A 20,608-nucleotide genomic window follows, 5' to 3' on the forward strand; every position below is an offset into this window, starting at 1 on the left:
AGAGGAAGACTCTGTGCATAACTATTTCCAGCAGCCCTATTGACAACTGTCAAGAATGGTAAGCTATTCAGATGCCCTTCAACTACATGGAAAAATACTATACTGCATTCATACGGTGAAGTACTATGAAGAGGATGCAAAAAGCTCTTGTGCTTACTGATAAACTCGACAGTTTTGGTGAACTCCGCTATCACACAGTGTCTTAGTTAGGGTTTTACATCTGTGAACAGACACCATGACCAAGTCAACTCTTATATGGACAACATTTAATTGGGGCTGGATTACAGGTTCAGAGGTTCAGTCCAGTATCATCAAGGCAGGAACATAGTAGCATCCAGGCAGGGATGGTTCAGGCAGAGCTGAGAGTTCTAATCTTCATCTGAAGGCTGCTAGTGGAAGTCTTCTAGGCAGCTAGGACTAGGGTATTAAAGCCCACACCTACAGTGACACACCTACTCCAACAAGGCCTTATCTTCTAATCCTGCCATTCCCTTGGTGGGGCATCTACAAACCATCACACACACTAAGCAAAGCCTGTGTGAAAGGTTGCTTAGGAGAGGATCCCATCAGTGTGGCATCTTCCAGGAAACAGCATTGTGGAGACAGAGGATGAATTAATAGCTACCAGAGAGGGTATGGCTTCGGGGTGAGCAGGAGAGTGCGGTAGGGGTTGAACTATGGAGCCTTCTACAGTAGAATTTGCATAGACCTATACAAATATTACATCTGTAGAAAGCAAATCCAACCAAGGGTTCAGAGAAACAGTGCCAGGACCCATAGATGATGAAAACTGGTCCCTTGTCCTTATGTTCCTGTGGATTTGTTTGAACTAAAATTAGCCAAATTCAACTGATGTGAAACTATGTAACCTAGACTGGCCTTACCTTAGCAGCCATGTTCCTGCCTCTGCCCCCGATGCTAGGATTATAGGTGTGCACCCCAATGCCTGGCTCTTGCTTTACATCCTCTGTAAGCCACTGGAGTGCTGAGAGGAGGCCAGGGTCTTGGGAAGCCGCTTTCCGAATCAGTGGTTTTCAGGAGGAGTTAGTTCATGAGCTTACCTTTATACCAGAGGACACAACAGCAGCTGCTGTATTCTGGGGGCCTTTTCTTCAGAAGGATGCTAGCCTCATTGTGTTTTTTGATTATTCTCTAGACAACTGAAGTGAGGAGAGTTATCAGCCTGGGCAAGGCTCCTCTCGTGAGGACTATTATTGATGTATGCCAGGGTGGTGGGATAGGTTTCCATCTCAAAGCCCCACTGCTTTTATAACCCACTTGAAAGTGTTTATATTTTTATTCTGCATTTGGGGCAGTTTTTAACCAAAGCTTTGTTGAGGTGTAATTTGCATATTATAAATTCACCCATTCGAAACGTATAATGTGGTAAGTTTCAGCCAACCACAACTGGTCATAAAATATTCTTATCACTCAAGATGGTAACTACTCAGTAGTGATAGCTTTTGCTTCAGTTTTTCTTTCCCGTTGGTTCAAAGCTCTACAGTGTCTCTGACACACCCTCACTCTTGAATGTACTCTTGCTGCCTTCTGTTTTTCTGTGGATGAAACATTCCATACATATACAAAACATGCTGTGACTTTTATCCTAAAATTGAAACTGTGCTTTCTTTAAAAGCGATCCTGAACTACTGTTGCATGTTCAGACTCAGCTAGGTAATGAGAAACTTGGCTAAGCACAGTGACCACTCTCAGCACCAGGGAGGCAGGTGCAGGAAGATCATGAGTTCGAGGTTAGCCTAAGCTACTTAACAGAAAGCTTGACTTAAAAATACAGATACACTGAGACCAGAGAGATGGCCCAGAAGCTGCTTTTCCAGAGGACCCAAGTTCACTTCCAAAATCCCCACGATTGCTCATGCTAGCTCTCTGTGACTCCAACTCCAGGGGATCTTAAGACCCTTCCTTCCAGGCACAGGTGATCATGTGACACAGAAACTCCTGCACATATTTGAAAATAACAAGGATATATAAGCAAGTAATTCATAAATAATAGATAATGGCCTAACTACCTATGAAGTGTGAGCTTTTTCCCAACTCTGAAGCAGGGTCTTCATGAGCCCAAAGTCTTGGGCCATAGATGGCTGAAGAGACAGGTTACAGTCCTTACAGAACTGCCCAAGTGTTATCTTTATTTTCCAGGTTCTGTGGCTGAAGAGGGAAAGCATGTGAGGGGAACCCCCAGGCTGTGGATGGGTGCTTGGGAGGTTGGGTGTTTAAGTTTGTCCTGGGGTGTTTAGTAAGCTGTAGCTGGTCTTTGCTGCTTTGCAAGTTCTTTTTCCCACCCTTTATCCACCCCACTTCACCCCGTTTCACCGCCTATCACTAAATAGGAGAGAAAGAAGGATAGAGAGATCCCTGAATCTAACTTCTTTCCATTTTGTTTTTGAAGTCATAGTTAGGGCTCTAAGACTCAGGTAATGACAAATACATTAAAAGGCCTGGTGGCATTGCTGCTCTGTCCTCGTCACATTGGAGAGAGCAGTAAATGTTGAGTGTGGAGTTCTCTCCCTCTTTACTCCAGCACCTCCCTGCCTCCTTCTTACAGTGTCCTGCCTTTACCACAAAGGTTGATGAGGTACCATTTCTTCAAGAATTTTCTCCTTTGCTCTCAGTCAAAGTCCCTTCTGTAGCTGCTGTCCCAGAGGGTGAGTGTTAAAAGTTGATATCCCAGAGTGGTGGTGTCAAAAAGGTGGGAGCCATTAGGTCACTAGAGACAGCCCTGGAAAGTATGGAGGGATCCTAGATTCCCAGTCTCTATGGGCTTTCTGGCTGGCAAGTCGTTTGCTCTGCCATCTGCTTTTGCCATTATGTGTCACCCTTACCAGAGGCCCAGAGAATGGGACTGCCTGATTTGAGTTAAAACAAGTTTTTTTTTTTTTAATATTTATTTTATTTATTATATATGAGTACACTGTAGCTGTCTTCAGACACACCAGAAGAGGGCATCAGATCTCTTTACAGATGGTTGTGAGCCACCATGTGGTTGCTGGGAATTGAACTCAGGACCTCTGGAAGAGCAGTCGGGTGCTCTTAACCGCTGAGCCATCTCTCCAGCCCCGTTAAAACAAGTTTTAACCAACTTATACTGGACCTCCAAAAGCATGAGCTCACTAGTGGTGTCCAGGCATTGTGTTGTGATGTTGGAAAGGTAACTAACATGATGCTGTTGTGAAGTGATTCCTTCAAATGACACATGGACTCTTGAAGCCCTTATCCTCTGGCCCGGGGTCACATGGGGGAACTTGCCCAAATTGTGTAATCATGACCCTTACTGATCTTGGCTTCTTATGCACAAAAAACATATCCTGGTTGACACAGTTCAATTAGCAAGAACAGTTACCAATAGGCAGAGCCACAGAAGCCAAAAGACAAGGTTAGTATATTTAGGGACTTCCCCAGAGCTATGGCATGCTGGCTAGGTCTTCGTTCTCTCTCTGGCAGGTGGTAGGGTCTGTGTGTTGTTCTCTTACGTCAATGGTTCCTTGGCATCTTTAATAGGCATCAGTTGTTCTAGGGTCTAGAGGCCTGACGTCATCTCATACGCATTCCACCAAGGTGAGATGAGTAGTCCCTAGCCTGTTTGCTGGTCTCTCAAGGAGGTTTTTCCTAAGTAAGCTGGCTTTGGGGTTAGCCCCTGACTTGTTTTAGCAAACTCTCAACTTCTTTGGAATCTGACTTGGCTCTTGTAGGTCAAGTGGATGTTTCTGTGCTGTCATGCCAGAGCCAGCAGCCTTGGCCCGTCCACTGCCAGTGTTGGTGTCCTTCCTCTTTACTCATTCCTAAGTTCCTTTGTGGAGTCACCATCTACCGTAAGCCTTCTGGTACCTTATATCTTAAGCTCTGTGCTGGTACTGAGCTTGACTCATCATATCACATTACAAGCTGCTTCCTTAAACAGAACGGGTTTCTTCCTCACTAAACTGCTTCTTCGGTGCCAGCATCCCCTGTCCTATATTCCCAATAATTTCTGTCATCTTTACATGATTGATTTAAGGCCTGTTCTGCATAGATTTTTGTTTTTATTTCAGATGTGGGAAGGGGGCACATGCAACATACAGCATGTATGTGGAGATCATAGGACAACTTTGAGAGTCAGTTCTCTCTTTCTACTGGGATCAGATGCAGGTCACCAGGCTTGATGGTAAGCGCTTACCTGCTAACCACCTCAAGGCCCATCCATGAATTTTTAATAAAGCCATTGCTTTCAATGAACAGATGAGGAAGCCAGAGTGAGGGTGGGATGATAACCAGGAAGTCATGCATAAAGCAAGAGCAGGCCAGAGCCTTTTCCTTCCCTGCTCCTCCTCATGATTCTACTAAGCGTATTACTAAAGCTCTAGGAGTGAGTTAAGAGAGCTCCCAAAGGCTCACTCTGCTTTCAGAAACCAGAAAAAACAGTAGCACCATGTCAAAGACAGGAAGTGGGAGAGGAAACTGAAAGGTACTTTATCACAAGATATTTGCACGTAGGCCAACATCTTCAGGAAATGAAAAAAGAATCTTTGTTATTGTAATAACTATAACTGATTCTGCTTCTCTTCTTGAAGTGACAGTAATGACTTATTTTGAAAACATCTGTAAAGTGAGCAAAATCTACAAAGGAAGGGGCTGGAGATGGCTCAGTGGTTAAGACAACTGACTGCTCTTCCAGAGATCCTGAGTTCAATTCCCAGCTACCACATGGTGGCTCTCAACCATCTGTAATGAGATCCGATGCCCTCCTCTGGTGTGTCTGAAGACAGCTAGTGTACTCATATACATTAAATAAATACTTTTAAAAAAAATCTACAAAGGATACTGAATCAAACAGGCTCAGACAGTGTAGGACTTGAGAAGAAATGATACGCCCTAAGGTGGCTAGAGTCCTGTGCCTCTGGTTACTTTTCTGACTTAAGGGAAAAGGTAGAGCCTAAGCTAAAGGGATCACAGGAGGCAGATCCTGGAATTCCAGGTCACATCAAGTTAGGCTTAGGAAGAACTAGAGAAGGAGGCAGCTGGTCTGAGTAGAGACAGCTGAGTTCTGTGTAAGGCTTCCCTCAAGCTGTTGCCTGTGCATGCGAGAGCACCCCTCGAAGCCAGCTCAGATTGCCCTCTGCAGAGCTAAGCAAGGAAGGGTGGTGTCAGAGGCCATGCAGTACTGTAGGATGTGGGGCTGTCAGCTCAACCTGAGACCAACCACAGTTTGAATGTGACATGTCTCACACAGGCTACTTTTGGACCTGTAGTCCCCAGCTGATATAGTCCTATTTGAGACGGTTGTAGAAACTTTAGGAGGTGGAGCCTTACTTGAGGGGAAGTGGGTCACCGGAGGAAGGTTTTGAGGTTTTATTCCCTAGCCCCACTTCCTGCCTGTTTTTCTGCTCTTTGGTGAATGGGTGACCAGGTTCCTAATACCTAGTCTGCCATTTCCTGTCACAAAAGACTTTGTCCCTTTGTTTGTTCATTTATTTGACAGAGTCTCACTCTGTGGACCAAGCTGACTTTGAACCCACAGATCTACCTACCACTGCCTCCTAAGCACTAGGGTTAAAGGTGCACCAACCACTACGTCTGGACGGACCCCTTCTTAGACTATTAGCCACACGAACCCTTCCTTGGTTGTTCCTGTTAGGGATTTTGTCACAGAAACAGCACAAATGACCAACACAAAAACCTGGCACTCAGAAGTGGGGCCATTCCCAGCATAAAGCTGACCTCATAGTTTGTAGGCTTTTGGAACTGAATTGTGTAAGGGATGAAGAAGAATTCAGGAGCTCCAGGCTAAAGAAGCCCCAGAGTATTAGAAACTGAACTCAGTGGGCATCTTGTGGAACCCAGAAGACCAAAAACTGAAGGAGCTGCAGGCCTGCACCAGGGCTCAGTCAATACAGTACCTGGCATGCATGTAGAATCTGAATTGTCCAGACCTCTGGCGCCCACATAAAGGGTGGGTATGGCAGCATGCATCTGTAAATGGGCTGCGCTGTTGAGGAGATGTCACAGACCCCTGTAGCTCACTGACTGCCATCCTTGCCAATGATAAGTCTCAGGGTCAGAGAGGACCTTGGCTCAAAGCTAAGATGACCTGGCTCTAAGGTTTCAGAGCGGAACAAGGACTTTGTCAGGACCTGGGCTAGAGTCTGTTCTTGTAATATTCCAGGGAAAACATATGCCTATATTCTGCCTGTATCCTTAGACCTTGAATGGGGCCCAATTCAAAAGTAGTGAACTTGTCAGGCCATTAATCTTATCATTCAAGAGGTAGAAGCAAATGGATCTTTGTGAGTTTGAGGCTAGCCTGAACTACAAGTGATGCCCTTTCTTAAAAAACAAACAAGCAAACAAAAAACAAAAAGCAGTGAACTCAATTTTTTGGCAAAGGATATGTCAAGGCATCAGAGCCACTCAGCCTGTGGCAGTGCCTTCCCCCAGCTCCTGTTGAGGTATACAGTGAGATCAGCAAGTGAAAGAAAACATCGACGTGTACACTTGAGGACGGGGTTGTGAGCAGCTGTAGTTGTTAGATAGGAGCCTCATGCTTCATAGGGATGATGTGGAAGGGTTCCCTGAGGAGAAGACCGGAGCCATCAAAAGCTCCAACTTGTGAAAATGGAAATTCATTTGACCAGAGAACCTGAAGTAAGAGTGTCTCCAGGGTTCCCTGCTGGATAAACACCTATGGAAGTGTTTCCCTGGTTCTGCCTTCAAGGACAGAGGAACTCAGATCCAGGAAGGTCAGACTGCATCTCCAGCTGGAGCTACAAGGTAGGATGATCAAAGACCATGGAAGACTCACCCCAGGGGTCCAGCCCACTGAAGCCAGGCAGTGTGGAGCAGAACCAAGAAAGCCCCAGAGGCCTGTCTCAAAAGCTAAAGTGGAGGGTGATTGAAGAAGTCACCCAGTATCGCCCTTTGACCTATCTATATACATGTGCACAAACATGTATGCATGTACACGTAGGTACACACACATGAACACATGCACACAAAAGAAAAAACTAAAGAACTTGCTGGGCTTGTGATCCTAACACTTGGGAAGTAGAGAAAGGAAGCTCAGGAGTTCAAGGTGATTCTCAACTACACAGGGTTTGAGACCAGCTGAAAAACAGAGAACGAAAAAGCAGATTTTGCCTTAACTATGGCCTGAAGGAAAGGTCACTTTAGAAGAAGAGTCAGAGTCATATATTGCATGCTTTAAAAATGAAGAAGGGAACCATGACTAAGGAATGTCGGTACTGCATAGGAGAGGGGAAGGGAAGGGGCTGACTTCTGCAGAGTCTCGAGAGGGGAGTGCACCATTCTACCGTCTTAATTTAACCTAGTGAGATCCACATGGAGTATCTGATCATGGTGGACCTCTCACCTACAGTTACCCTATAACAATTATGAGATAATGCATTGTTGTTGTTGTAAGCCACTATGTTTGTGGTAATTTGTTGCAGTAGTAACCATAAAGACTACAGAATAGGCCACATTTGCCCCCTTAGAAGGAAGGAGGTCCACTGTGTGAGGAGTCTGCTATGGTGCTGAGTTCCCGGGTAGCGCTGACCGAGGCGAGGTGGTTGCAGCCATGAAGACAGGTGCTACTTCTATGTGGGCTTCATGCCGTGGGCTGCTGAGAAGTCATGGGAACTGTCAGAGGCCAGCAGGTGGGACTTCAAGGAAGCAGTGGTCCATTCAGGTTTACACCGAGTTCTGGCTTTCCCACCAGCAGCTACTGAAGGACCCAGTGTGGTTCGCAAAGCCTGTGGACTTTCAATTTCAGTCTTGAGAAAGAAGCACGTCTGCTGTGACTGCAAGAAGGACTTTTGCTCACTTTGCTCAGTCTCACAAGAAAACTTCCACAGGTGCTCTATTTGCCACCTACTCCAAGAGACGCCTTCCAGCGTCCTCAATTGATGCGATTACAAGTGAAGGACCTGGGGCAGTATCTCCTCAGAAACGTACCGACCGATGCTTGTCGCGAGAAGGAGGACTTGGTGGAGCTAGTGCTGTGCCATCGTGGACCAGGCTCAGGAGCCTCAATTCCTCAAGGTCCCAGACTTCTAGTTTTTTTTACAAAATCCTATTTTTCAAATTATACAGCCCCCTCTGCTACTATGTCCTCCTTCCAGAAAGAGCTCATGGCACCTTCAGATCAGAAATTCTAGCAAAGGTGCAAAGTGTAATAGCTTCAGCAAACACAGATGATGCCACCACCGCTGACGATGAACAAGAAGAGGAAAACTGAGAGAACAGAACCCGGGACTCTCTAAGAAGAAAGTGAGTCAAACCTTGAAGGAGGTAGAAGGGATGAGTGTGCACCAGCTGAAGGAAATCCTGGCTCAGAATTTTGTCAACTATTCTGGCTGTTGTGAAAAATGGGAGCTGACAGAGAAAGTCAACTGGCTGTACAGAGAGAATGAAGAAACCAAAATTCATATGGTGAGCGGATGCAACTTCAGGATGAGGAAGACGACAGCCTGTGCCGAACCCACCTAGGTAGGATGAGACCATTGACGTGTCCTGCTGGACTATGGGCACATGGTCACCTGCACCAAGTGTGGCAAGTACATGAGTGAGTGTCCCATCTCCAGGCAGAATGTGGTTCGAGCTATGCATGTTTTCAAGTCCTGAAATCGAGTTCCCCACAGTGGGACACTCAAATGACTTTAACCCAAATGTTTCAGTGCACTAAAGGGACTGGAAACTTAGGCAGGAGCTATTTTTAAAAATTATTTTGATTACTAACTGGGGACAGAAAGTTCATCCTAAGTTGAAGAAACCTGGGCAGTGCCATAGACCCGTCTACCTGCCGGCTTCCCCAGGTTCTGCTTAGTTTTGTCACTTATCTCCCCTGAGCACTAGTTGAAGCTAGACTGTTCAGTGTGGGTGTGGAGGCCACTCCCTGTCTCTTACTTTACCTTTATCCTGCGTTCTCCTTTGTTCTCTTTGAACTGAGCTCACTGTTGATGACTGGGCTAGTGTGGACTGTCCTGAGCAGTAGCTGCTCTGAATGTTCACTTGATTAGCCGTGTGTTTTAAATGCCAATACTCAATGAATGTAAGTTTCAACATTATTGCTATTTCTGCATTTAAACATAATTGGGAGACAATTGACATTCTATAGTCAACTGCCAGGGCCTTAGACTAAACATGTCCATTTGTTCGGGTACAGCCTTTAATAGCAAGGGCTTCATCTAGCTTCTTAGAAGTGTATGTGTGCTAAATTCTTTATTAACATGTAATCAATTTACAATGTTTTGTATAGTGAAGGTATATTTTTAGTGCTACCTGTTAGTAATTTCAATTTTAGGAATAAAATTAAATTAAAAGGCAAAAAAAAAAAACCCTACAGAATAGAAAGTGTTCTTAATAAAACCTCCAAAATGTAGAAAATATAAATATTAACAGAACTGAAGATGGAAGGAGACATATCTACCCTTAAGTCGCGTAGAGAGTTTAAGGCCATACAGTAATTGATGAAATGTTTAGAGAAAATGGTGAGGACATAGAGGTCCCGTACCTATTAAGCACCCTGACCTAACTGACATTGTAGAGAACACACTTCCTCTCTTGTGGCCACTGTGTCTTCATCACACTGAAGCCCTAGATAGCTCTGAACAGGTGAGACAGTCGCACTCATACCGGGAGACACACAAGTCGTCATAAAGCACATGTTCTGACCACAGCAGAACTCACTAAATAGCAACAGAACAAGAAAACACCATAGATTTTGAAACAAAATAAAATTAAATAACATACTTCCAAATAATCCACAATTAAAAAGAAAATTTCACAAGGGAAAACAGCAAATGCTCCAACCAGCTAAAAACAAAACCACAATTCAAAAACATGGTTTGCAGCTGACACATGCTTAACAGGAAATGTAGATCTTTAATGCTTCTGAAAATACTTTTTCAACGTTCAAAGGGCATTAATCTCCCCAGTTAGAACAAACCCATTATGTCCTTCACAGCTATCTCCCACTGTTGCAACAATGACATTTGAATGTATCTACTTACTATCAGATCCATTCCTCACTGTGCCCCAGTCCTCCTTTCCTTCTTCATAGGATCTCACGTCTATCCTTGGTAGGCCTCAAACCCATGAACCTCCAGAGTGTTGGCATTGTGAATGTGCTCTTGCACTCAGCTTCAGAACTGTAAAAGCCTTCTAAAGACAAGGCCTGCCCTTCCTTTCAAATCTTGGTTTCTGATTTCTAGCCCAGTGTGCAACTTATAGTGAGTTTCTGCCAAGTTTAGAAGACATGAAGAATGCATCTTTGTGGAAAGCCATGGGAATCAGCAATGAGGCCATGCTCACAAAATAGCTGACAAAGTCGGGTTCCCATGTTCCTGCAGTGTTCTTTCAGATATGATATCCCATGAGGAAGCCATGTCTCCTGAGGAAATGCAGATTTTACCCTAGAGTCAAGTAGAGAGTCTGTTCTAGGTGTACACACAATACAGGCCCTTGGTCTCAGAACCAGCCAGGACCTTCTGAGTCCAGCAGCCCTCTCGTAGGATCCTGTAGGAAGTCATCGGTGCTGAGCCTGCTCTGTCAAGTGGAAAACTAGGTCTAGATCCTGAAGTGATACTGACCTAGACCAGATAATGGAACTGATAGTCACTGGTGGAGCCAGCACCACAGCTTGGTCCCCAGCTTTTGGCCAACCTTGTGGCCCTTACAAGTATTAGGTCCCAAACCTGGGACAAAGGGCAAACTAAAGTGTCTAATAACATATCAAAGCAGACACTATTGACAGTCTTTTTCAGCTTCACCACTACCGATCACAGAATCATCCTGGCTGGTGCTCTGCCCCCATCCTAGGTTCTCCAGCCCAGGGGTTGGGCTGCCCTTCCCGAAGCTGCTCTTCCCTATATAACCTCAGCTATTTGGTTACTAGTCCTCTTGCCTACTAGACTCTTGGCTCTCCCATCTGCCCTTCCCCCCTCCTCATATGGCCTACTTCAGTTTGCTGGTCATGTTCACTCTGGACTCTTCCAGGTGCCTCTGTCTCTGCCTGTCGCTCTCCCTTATAATTAAGAAGCTCAACCCCTTAGAAGCAGCCACGTCCTCCTTTCTTTCTTTCTTTCTTTCTTTTTTTTTTTATTCAACAGGAAACTGGGGAGCTTGAGGTTGCCAGTCTCAGGCCCAGGCAGCAGATCTCAGCCACCCACACTGGTGGGGCCCTGTACTGTTGTTAGCTTCTTGTTTCTCTATTTTTTACCTAGGTTTCAGTTTTTCACTTGGGTTTGTTTCCCCTTTGTCTCTGGGTCAGCTTCCTTTTCCTGTTTGGTTTTAAGTAGAATCTAAATCGTAGCTGTCTTCAGAGGGTCTGTGATCTTCTGATTCAGAGACAGTAGTGGAGCACAGGACTCTCCTCAGGGTTCCCTGTGCAACCTTCATTCAATCATGGGGTGAGTACGGGAACCCAGCATGGGATACAGGTTGTATAGAGGAAACCTAGGCTCTTAATTTTGAAGCTTCTGTAGCGGTCCTCTCTGGTCCTCTTGGATACCAATCAGTGATGGGAACATCCAAGACCATAGGACAAAGGACCTGCCAGAATTCTAGAGTAAGTTAACAACCTCAGTCCCTTCTGCTCTTTTCAGTCCCTGGCTTATACTCGTAGTTGCCAGTGACCTCGAATCATGTGAGTCAAAAAGTCTTACTCAGAATTGACCACCTGCCTTGGAGGGTAGAGGGGGTTCTGAACTCTGAGGGAGTGTTTCTGACTCAGAGGTGTGAGTGGTGGGTCTAGGCTTTTGAAGAATGGTCTGAGGTAGCTTGTATATTGTGCCTCTGGACCAAGATGAGACCTGAGTTTCCTTTACACCAGAAGCTGCATGCACTGTGTCCTGTGGAGAGTCTTGTCCCTCTTTGGCTGCTAGTCCCATAGATAATGTTGAGTATTATTGAGTGCCGGTCACCTGCAAACCCTGCTATATTCTGAATGGTCATCTAAAAAGTGAGACTAGGATTTGGATGTAAGTGTCCTTTTCCCATAACTACGAAAGGTTGTGGTAAGACCAACCACAAGATTTGCGACTTTTATTTGATTGTTATAGTCTTGCATCTTTACATAAAATAATAATCCCCACTTTGTTTGCAAAGTGCTCCTTCACCAGCTGTCTTCTTTGGCCTTCCTGGATGGATAAGGCAGGCGTCACTGCATCTGCCTTGTGGCTGAGGATGCCGGACTCTGAAAGGCTATGGGACTTACCCAGGGCCTACCTGGTTGAGGAGGGACCAGCTCTGGAGCTTACCCACACTGCCTCATCCAGACGCTTGAGACACATTTTGCAGTGAGTTTACTGGAATGAATGAGACAGCCGAATACAGTGTGGGCATGGCTGCCCCTCCTGTTCAGTCTGCTGAGCAACTGCAGCCCAGCTAGGCCAGAGGAACACTGATTTGGTACTTGAGTTTTAGTGACTTTATTTCTGCTTTTTTGTGCAAGCGTGTGTGTGTGTGTGTGTGTGTGTGTGTGTGTGTGTGTGTGTGTGTGTGTGTTTACTTTGTAGCTTCAGGGGATCTATGCATGAAGCTGTAAAAACGGAAATGCTTTCCATTCCTAGGTATGATATTTTCAGTTGTAAATTACATTGTAAAAGCTGAGGAAACTCACTGGGGTAGAAAACAGCACCAGAAGGAAATGGGGAGGAGGCACAAGAGTTCTTAAAGGCCTCTTAGCCCTTAGACGTTGGAGAAGCTACAACTGGAAAACAGTTCAGCTTCCTGCAGACAGTGGCTGCAGGCCCAGGGCTGTGGGGCTTAGTTAGGCCTTTAACTTTCTACCCCAGCACAGTAACTGCTCTGTGCTCCTTATGCACGGTCTTACTCATGCTGAGGAAAAGCCCCTTGTATCATAGTATTGTTAGTGACAGATTTTGAAGTCCCAGTTTTAGCTCTAAACTAGAGAGTAGAGATGGACAAGATTTGGCTGCAGTAAGCTAGTAGCCAAAGTAAGAAGAAAACCAGGGAATTTTGTCTCCCTTCCTATCAAGGTTGTGTGTGCTTGTCTGAGCAAACAGGCTCATGCCCTGACACTGTCACTGTCCCTGTGAGATATGATAGCATCTAGAGGCCCCACTTTCCATGACAATCATGGTAGGGCTACAGAGGGCTTCACTTCTGGACCAGTAAACCTTTTGTGAGCACCTTCTCAGAGACAAGGAGCTGAATTTTCTTGTACTCTTGTCACTACACAGGACACTGTCTCACAGCACTCTCCCTGACTGTAGCCTCAGCAACTGGGCCTCTGAAATGGGTTGATGATGGAGTGAAAAGAAAATGCCCTAAATATGGCTTGCACATGAGAGCATTACGTGGAGGACAAGCAAGCACCCCTATACCCAGAGAAATGCAAAGATTCTGTCCATGTAGACAGTCCATCTAGAGAGAGGAATGTGCTTGTCTGAGTGACATGCGGCCTGTGTGTGTTCCTCCTATGGCACAGAGCATGTCCTTATAGGAACTCATGACAACTGAATTCTTTCTAAGGGATTCTAAAGAAATTAGGAGAAGCTCCTCTTAATATCTGCTGCACCCTGAACCTAGAAGTTGTCCACACACCGGGGTCACAGACTCGGGGACAGCATTCCCAGACTCCTTTGCAAGTATTATTCACAAATACATTTCTGTGTCACTGAGAAGTAAAGCAAGAGGAGAAAGGGCTTGACCAGAAGCATAACTAGGCGATGGGAGAGCCAAGCCTGAAATATGGGTTTCCTGAACTCTGTGCTGTCTTGAAGGAAGAACTGACCTCCAGCCTCAGGCTGTAGAGGAATAAGATCTATGCAGGGGTGAGGATCACTCTGTATAGGACTGTGCAACAGACAGTACATGGGGAAATCGCACCGCCATAATCCCAGCACTTGGAAGGCTGATGTAAGAAGATTGCTGTGAGCCTGAGACCAACCTGGTCCACAGAGGGAGCAATTTAGTGAAATCCTCTCTCAAAAACAAGACAAAAGCCCTAACCCTAAACAACAGCAAGATGAGCATCTATGGTTGAGAAGCTGGAGCTCAGGTGAACTGGCCTCTTAGAGATCCTGAAGCACAGGAAGGATTTCTTTCAAAGGGCTATCCAAGGGGTCAGGCAGCCTGGGCTGCCATAGCTGCTGGAGAGACAGTCTAGGGGCAGGGGAAGGGCAGGCCGCAGTTGAGACATTACCAAAGCAAACTGGAGAAAGAACAGCTGGAGCGATCAGGAGAGGATGGCGAGCCGTCGTCTGCGCTTACATTTTCTCTAAACCTTGATGTTTACAAAGGACAGACAGAAAATTTAGAAATGGAAACTCACGTGGCAGAGAGAGACAACAAGTGCCCTGAGGTGAGAGCAGTTTGGTTCACTGGAGAGCCAGAAAGAGAGTAGGGAGGACCATGTCATGTGACTGGGAAATGGAAGAGAATGAGGGCCAAGGACATAGTACAGGAAGCCTGTCAGTGTTCACAAAAAAGGTTGATTTTACCTTTCAAGTTGTGCGCAGCTTTGGAGGGAAGGAGCTAACTGGATGAGCCTGAGCACACTGAACACATTCCCACTGGCCACTGTGGTGAGAGTTGGCACCTACACAGGAATGGAGGCAGGAAGGCTTCTTCAGAAGCTGCCTCAGCTAGCCTGCTCAGAGGCAGTAGACTGGAGGTGGAGTTCTGGGGCAAGGAGGAGCGAGGTAGCCAGACACAGTAAGGGCATGGGAGGGATAGCCTGAAGGACTTCCTAGTACACCCGTGTGGGTGGGAAGGGAGCACAGGGTCTGGTGTGATATAGGTGGGAGGTGGTTCCTGGGGAACAGGACTTGACACAGGCAGAACTAGAAGGAGCTGTAGGCTTTGAACCCTGTACAGCATACATCCCCAAAAATGTTTCTTGTGAAAGGCCGACAAGCAGAAATTGGCCAATATCACAGTGCAGCACAGGGAATACACTGTGAATGAGTGCATCGCTCCTTCCAGTATGAGCCAGTTCACCTCAGCCCGCCTGCTTTCCCAGCGTCTACCATGTTTGCGGTTTTTCTCTCAAGCACTCATTACCACCTGACACACTATACAACTCATTCAGGTTTTGTTTACTGTTTTTCCTCTTCACTCTATTAGAGAACCAGTTCCAAGACAGCAGGGACTGGGTCCTTTAGTTCCCTAGTCTCCCCAAAGCCTAAGACCATGCCTGGGAACTCACACACTCAATCTCTAGGTTGGATTTCTCTTTGAGACTCTGTGCTTAGAGATGCTTGGCTACCGTTGCTGCTGCTCAGAGCTTCCTATAGTGTCAGGCATTGTGGTTACGCCAAGTGGGGAAGAAACAGTGGCCCCTGTGCAGTTGATCCTGGCTGCCTGCAGACAAGTCTATTGCTCTCCGGGCCTACAGATATGTGAAGATGTGTGAAATCTTGCACATTCTGAGGCACCCACAGTCATAGAGAGTCCCTTGGGATCTCATTCAGGGTCATCTGTCCCAGAAGCTTGTGACCAAGAGCAAGCCTCGGAGACCTCATAGTTACTCTTCTGGGAGTGATTCCCCAAGACCTGAAGCCATGCCTTGCCCAAGAGAGCTTCTGAAGTGTTTGCCATCTTTTGTCCCCAGTGGTCTAATGGCCTGAAGCTCCTGGTCACTCGCAACAGGACATCATTCCTCAGGCACCAAGGAGGAAATGGGGGTGAACTGGTCAAGCCCAGTGGCTACTCCGGTAACTGGGTCACTGGGAAGAGACGCCCAGCAACTGCCCTTGTGAAGGTGCTGGTGACAAGCGTTCTCGTAGTCGGGCTGCGCACCTTGGCCGTAGTCCCCATGTGAGGTGCTGCGTACTTCTCCCCGTCAAGACAGCACTGTTAAGGTGCTTGTTCATGTCACACTGCTGGTCCCTTGTTACAGCTGAGATTAGAGCCAGGTCTCATATGCCATGTCTGTCCTCTCAGTTGTGATTCCTCAAAGGAACCTACACCAAATTGTAAGAACCAAGGCCTTCTGCAGTGTTCGCAATATCCGTCCTTGCACACTGTCACTAGCTCTGCCCCCCTTAGCAAGTCTTGCACCTCTCTGGCAAGAGCTGCCCACCAGCCTAGAGCTGCTCCAGAGCAAGATGTCTGTTGCTCAGGTCTGCCTGCCCCTGTGCCTGATAAACCGTGCACTTCCTTAGATATTGGTTGATCTGAGCCAAAGGGACGTGCTAAGGATTGGGATGTTAGTTGAGATGAGTCATTCTCATTCCCAGGCCACTAATGTACCCTCAAAGCTGAACACCACCCCAAAGCCAGAGACTCAGCAGCACGGCTTGCCTGGAGCACTCAGACTTTCTGAGTGCTTTTGAGGCGTAGGTGGCCTGCTGTCCACATGGCCTGTTAGATGGCTCTCCAGGAATGGGCTAAGCTGCTGGCTTTGACGTGATATAGGAAGTGCTGTGAGTGTAAGAATGGATGAACTCCTTAACAGCTGGGGTATTTTTTTGAGATTCCTCAAATCTTCAGAGAGAAGTGAAGACACTATACACATTTAGGATGGTGGCCTCAGGATAAAAAAGCAAACATCTAGATTGCCTGTGACCTCCCAGTGTGAGCCTTCAACAGTCTGGATGGAAAGAGGAGGCCTGGGTTTAACATATAATTTAGGCTGAGTTTGCCCAAAGCCTTTATTTGTGATAAAGGTTACTTAGGCAATAGCACTTTGTATTTGCACAGTACTGTGTAGATATCCAGTTCCTTGTTTTATTTCTGTAGGTTAGTGAACTACTAAATGTGGCAAAGATATTGACCTTTTTAGGGCCGGGTCAAAACTGCATTTATGATGATACCAAGATTTTATTACTCTTGCCTCATAAGTTCACAGTAGAACTTTCCAGAAATACTTGACGTACTGTTATTGAAACATACTTTAACTTCCAGTACTGTTAATTGCTCACCACTACATTACTCAAATTACTTGATGTAATTAAATTGAAAAAAAAATATGTAGGTCATAGTCCAGGATTAGGTTCTTCCCTTACTTTGGGATTCTACAGAGTTGCACATCGTGGTGGAACCATTCACGGCACACATGAGGAAGCTTAAAAAACCACTGAGATAAGACCAAGATCCTGCCATCTCTTGTGAGGACATGCTTCAAACAGAAGGCAGTCTAGACTTATGCGCACTTGGGCTCGGGGATGGAGGCCGCCATCCTAACCTGTACCAGGTAGAGACAAGAACAGGGGCAGCCTACACGATTGGGCCCAAGTTCTTCACAAACATAACTCATTGTTAGTGAAAAAGAAATAGCCTACCACCCTAGCTTAGAGCAAGCACACAGCATAGCCAGCAGCCACGTGTCAGGATCTATGAGTAGGTCCTGGGTCCAAAATTGCCAAATTTATATGTCAGAACATCTGCTTTATTGTGCTGGGAATCAAATCTAGGGCCTCATATATTATACATAAGTGCTTTGCCACTGAGTACATCCTAGCTAGTATATCTGTTTTAAAGAAATGTATGCTTAGAACCTAGGTTTGAACTATCATGTCTGCAAGTTTCATATAATTCAAGAAAATACATCATGGGCTGGAGAGCTGGCTCAGTGGTTAAGAGAACTTGTTCTTGCAAAGGACTGCGGTTCAATTCCTACCAACACATGGCAACTCCCAGTTGTCTAAGTGCAGTTCTGGGGATCTGGTGCTGTCTTCTGGCCTTCTCTGGCACCAGGCATGCATATAGTACACATGCATCCAATCCAAAAATACTCACGCACATAAGATGATCAGTATTTAAAAACATCTTTGAAAATGAAAGAAAACATTCATGCATACAAAATGAATCACACATGCCAGACTGTTAGCTCTGGGCAGGTTAAATGAGAAGAACAGGGGTGGGTACTGCATGTCTCTGTAGGTTTGACAGTTTACAAATCAGTTTAAAAATGACAAGGAGAAGTTGGAGTTGGGGAGTTTTCCTTTTGCTAAGTAAAGCAGAACAGCACATCACATGGTAACAGTGGGTCAGTAGTGAGCCTAGGGACTCTTCCACATCAGCATAGACTTAGGCTTGCTGCAGGAGAATGCCTTGCCCACCTCCCTCCTGGAAAACAACCACTACAGTATGTTTGTCAGTTACTCTGACCCCAGGTGTTTCTCAGTTGCTGAACTGTGACATATAATGTAGTACAGATTTCCTCATTCCTGTAGGAGATTTGGAAAGCAGTGTACCCTAGTGAGAAGGAGCTGTGCGTGCCCAAGGAGGGCCCCTCTTCCCTCCTTGGTTGGCTCACTCTCTCTTCTTGAAAGGTTTGCTTCTGCCTCACAGCAGCCCCTGAGATTCCTTGGGCAGTATTAAAATGGCCCCCCATTTTACTCTGGTGGTTCTAGAGAACTTTGGGTCCTCTGATAAGCTAGGTTCACCTGGGTATGTCAGTTAAAGAGATAGTAGTGAAAAACAAAGGAGATTTGTTCATTGTGCCTACATTGGGGAAAGGAACAAATAAAGAGGTCCAGTGACCCTCAAGTTTGTCCTTGGGGAACTATCTTCAAATTAGGTCTGAGGGGCCGGAAGTCAGGAAGCCCATTATTTAGTGTGACTTTAGGAGTCACCTTTGGTGCTATATGTCGAAAGCAAGCAAGTTGTTGGGGCTTTATATACTGCCCTGGAGTCTGGTTCCAACTTCTTGACTCAGGACATGGATCACCACCCCGCCCCCCAGCACTCACTAATTCCAGGCTGCTGAGTTGAAGGCACTGGTGCACGTCAGGTGAATATGGAGTGGTTCAGACAAGTCCTGACCTCCAGAAACTACAGTCTCAGGGCACATAAGCTCAAAATAGCTTTGATGAAAACAGAACCTGTTAGGAACCTTTAAGTATCAGAAGCACACATAACCTTGCAGTGGGGCTAAATGCAGAACCACCTCCAGGGGCCATGAGCGTCACCAGTATATGTCTGTTGGTCACCACAGTGCTGGTTTATCTGGGAAGACTTTCTTTTCCGGGTCATAATCCTCAGGACAGATACATGTTCAAGGGAGCATGCCTTACTCTTGGCAGTTGTCAGGTGAGAAGGAGTACACAGTTTTCCCAAGGCAGTGGCCCTTCACCTAAGCTTTGAGTCACACCTCTGGATGTGAGAAGAACACATCTTAGGCAATAGTCTTCCTAATTACCTGAGTAACAGTGAAGTCATTTTAAAGTCCCAAATGTTGTGGGAAGCTTCTTCTACCAAGCCCCACTTTTCCACCAGACACAGCCTAGTCTCACTGGTGTGCTAGGCAGGGCAATGTCAATTCCAGGATATTGAGAAGGGAAGTTACTGGGCAAAGCCCAAGAATCCATCTGTCATCCTGGACCTTCCAAGGTGGGAATGGAACAGTGGTCTGTCTTTTAGATCAGCACCTGTCTGAGGCATCGCCCAACAGAGGGACCTAAAATGAGACAGCTGTTAGAGTAGCTTTAAGAGAAACACTTAGGTAGGTTCAGGATGTGCTAGAGAGCTCAGAGAAGGATCATCTCACACTTCAACTTAAGGCTTTTATACCCCACGCGTGGGGGCACACATCTTTAATCCCAGCCCTCAGCAGGCAGAGGCCAGAGTAGCTCTAGAGTTCAAGGCCAACATGGTCTATATAGTGAGTTCCAGTCCAGCCAGAGGTACACATCAAGACCCTGTCTGAAAAGAAAGGTATCTAAATTTGTTACAGATTAGTGCTTGTCAGTTCAGCTGGAAAGAGTGCCGTAGGCAGAACAGAATAAACTGAGCTATCGAGGCCACAGAAACAGTACCTGTTAGGAGCCATATTTCCACCAGACCAGATCGGGGAGGGACCCAGCTGAGGATTTGTTTGGAGGATGGAATTGAAGAGTTCTGAGGGTCTGCCAGGAGCCCAGGCTGTGCCTTCCATGCTGACAAGGCATACATCTTAATCCCCCAGGTAAAGCACCAGGGAAGTGAGGGAAGGAAGGAGAGCAACAGTTAAGATCAAGCCACAGACAAGCACTTTGTCTGAGGTCATAAAAGCCTCTGTGGAGTAGTCAGGTCCCAGTGAGGCTTGAAGAGGCAGGCCCACCTGCCTTGGAAGTTCTTCCTCTGACCTCATCAGAGGTACATTAAGACTCCAGAGACTGGAACCCAGAGATAGGAAAGTAGCCAGGAAGCTATTACGATGTTGTAGATGAGGTGTAGATGATGCAAGCCAGGAGGGCGGAGAGCAGGAGACCTACAATGTGTTTAAGAAATAGAACAGCTGGCCTAGTGGCCACAGAGGGCAGGACTTGAAGAGACGAGCATCTGAAACGACTCTCACAAATCAAGCACAGCCTGGAGGAGGGATGGCTGGCACTTCCTATTGTAGGAAACATTGTAAAGGTTTTGTTTGAGCCTGTTGATTTTGACGTACCTGAAGTATAGCCAGTAGTCTGAAATATAGTGTCAGGATGAGAACTTCATTACCCGGGGTCTCTGGACATACTGGTAATCACCGTGAACCTTGGCCATGGTGAGAACCATGAGGAGAGCCCTTCTAGGACTGTTGGCACCAGAATCTATAATCATGTAGAGGTGGAGGCCCACCTGAAATTCTCACTAAGGAGATCCACATAAGGAGATCTGGGGACTTGTTTTGTAATAAGTACCTTGCTAGTTCTTACAATGCAGACAGTCTCGAGAGCTA

General features: G+C 46.2%; 1 protein-coding gene and 1 pseudogene across 3 annotated transcripts in view; both read left to right on the top strand.

Moving 5' to 3' along the window:
• The window catches only part of Evl (Enah/Vasp-like), a 120,726-nt gene that overhangs the window by 59,084 nt on the left and 41,034 nt on the right, over positions 1–20,608 (top strand). Inside the window, exon 1 of one of the 3 annotated variants that reach the window (XM_032908407.1) lies at positions 11,324–11,402. The exons of the other annotated variants lie outside the window; for them this stretch is intronic. Within the exon in view, the coding sequence (XP_032764298.1) occupies positions 11,398–11,402 (5 nt within the window). The 5' untranslated portion in view covers positions 11,324–11,397. Of the gene's footprint in view, positions 1–11,323; positions 11,403–20,608 lie in introns of those variants that run through there. 3 annotated transcript variants of the gene reach the window in all.
• Positions 7,023–10,934, top strand: LOC116905452 (annotated as a pseudogene).

Source organism: Rattus rattus, chromosome 7 (genome assembly GCF_011064425.1).
Source record: "Rattus rattus isolate New Zealand chromosome 7, Rrattus_CSIRO_v1, whole genome shotgun sequence".
Taxonomy (NCBI): Eukaryota; Metazoa; Chordata; class Mammalia; order Rodentia; family Muridae; genus Rattus; species Rattus rattus.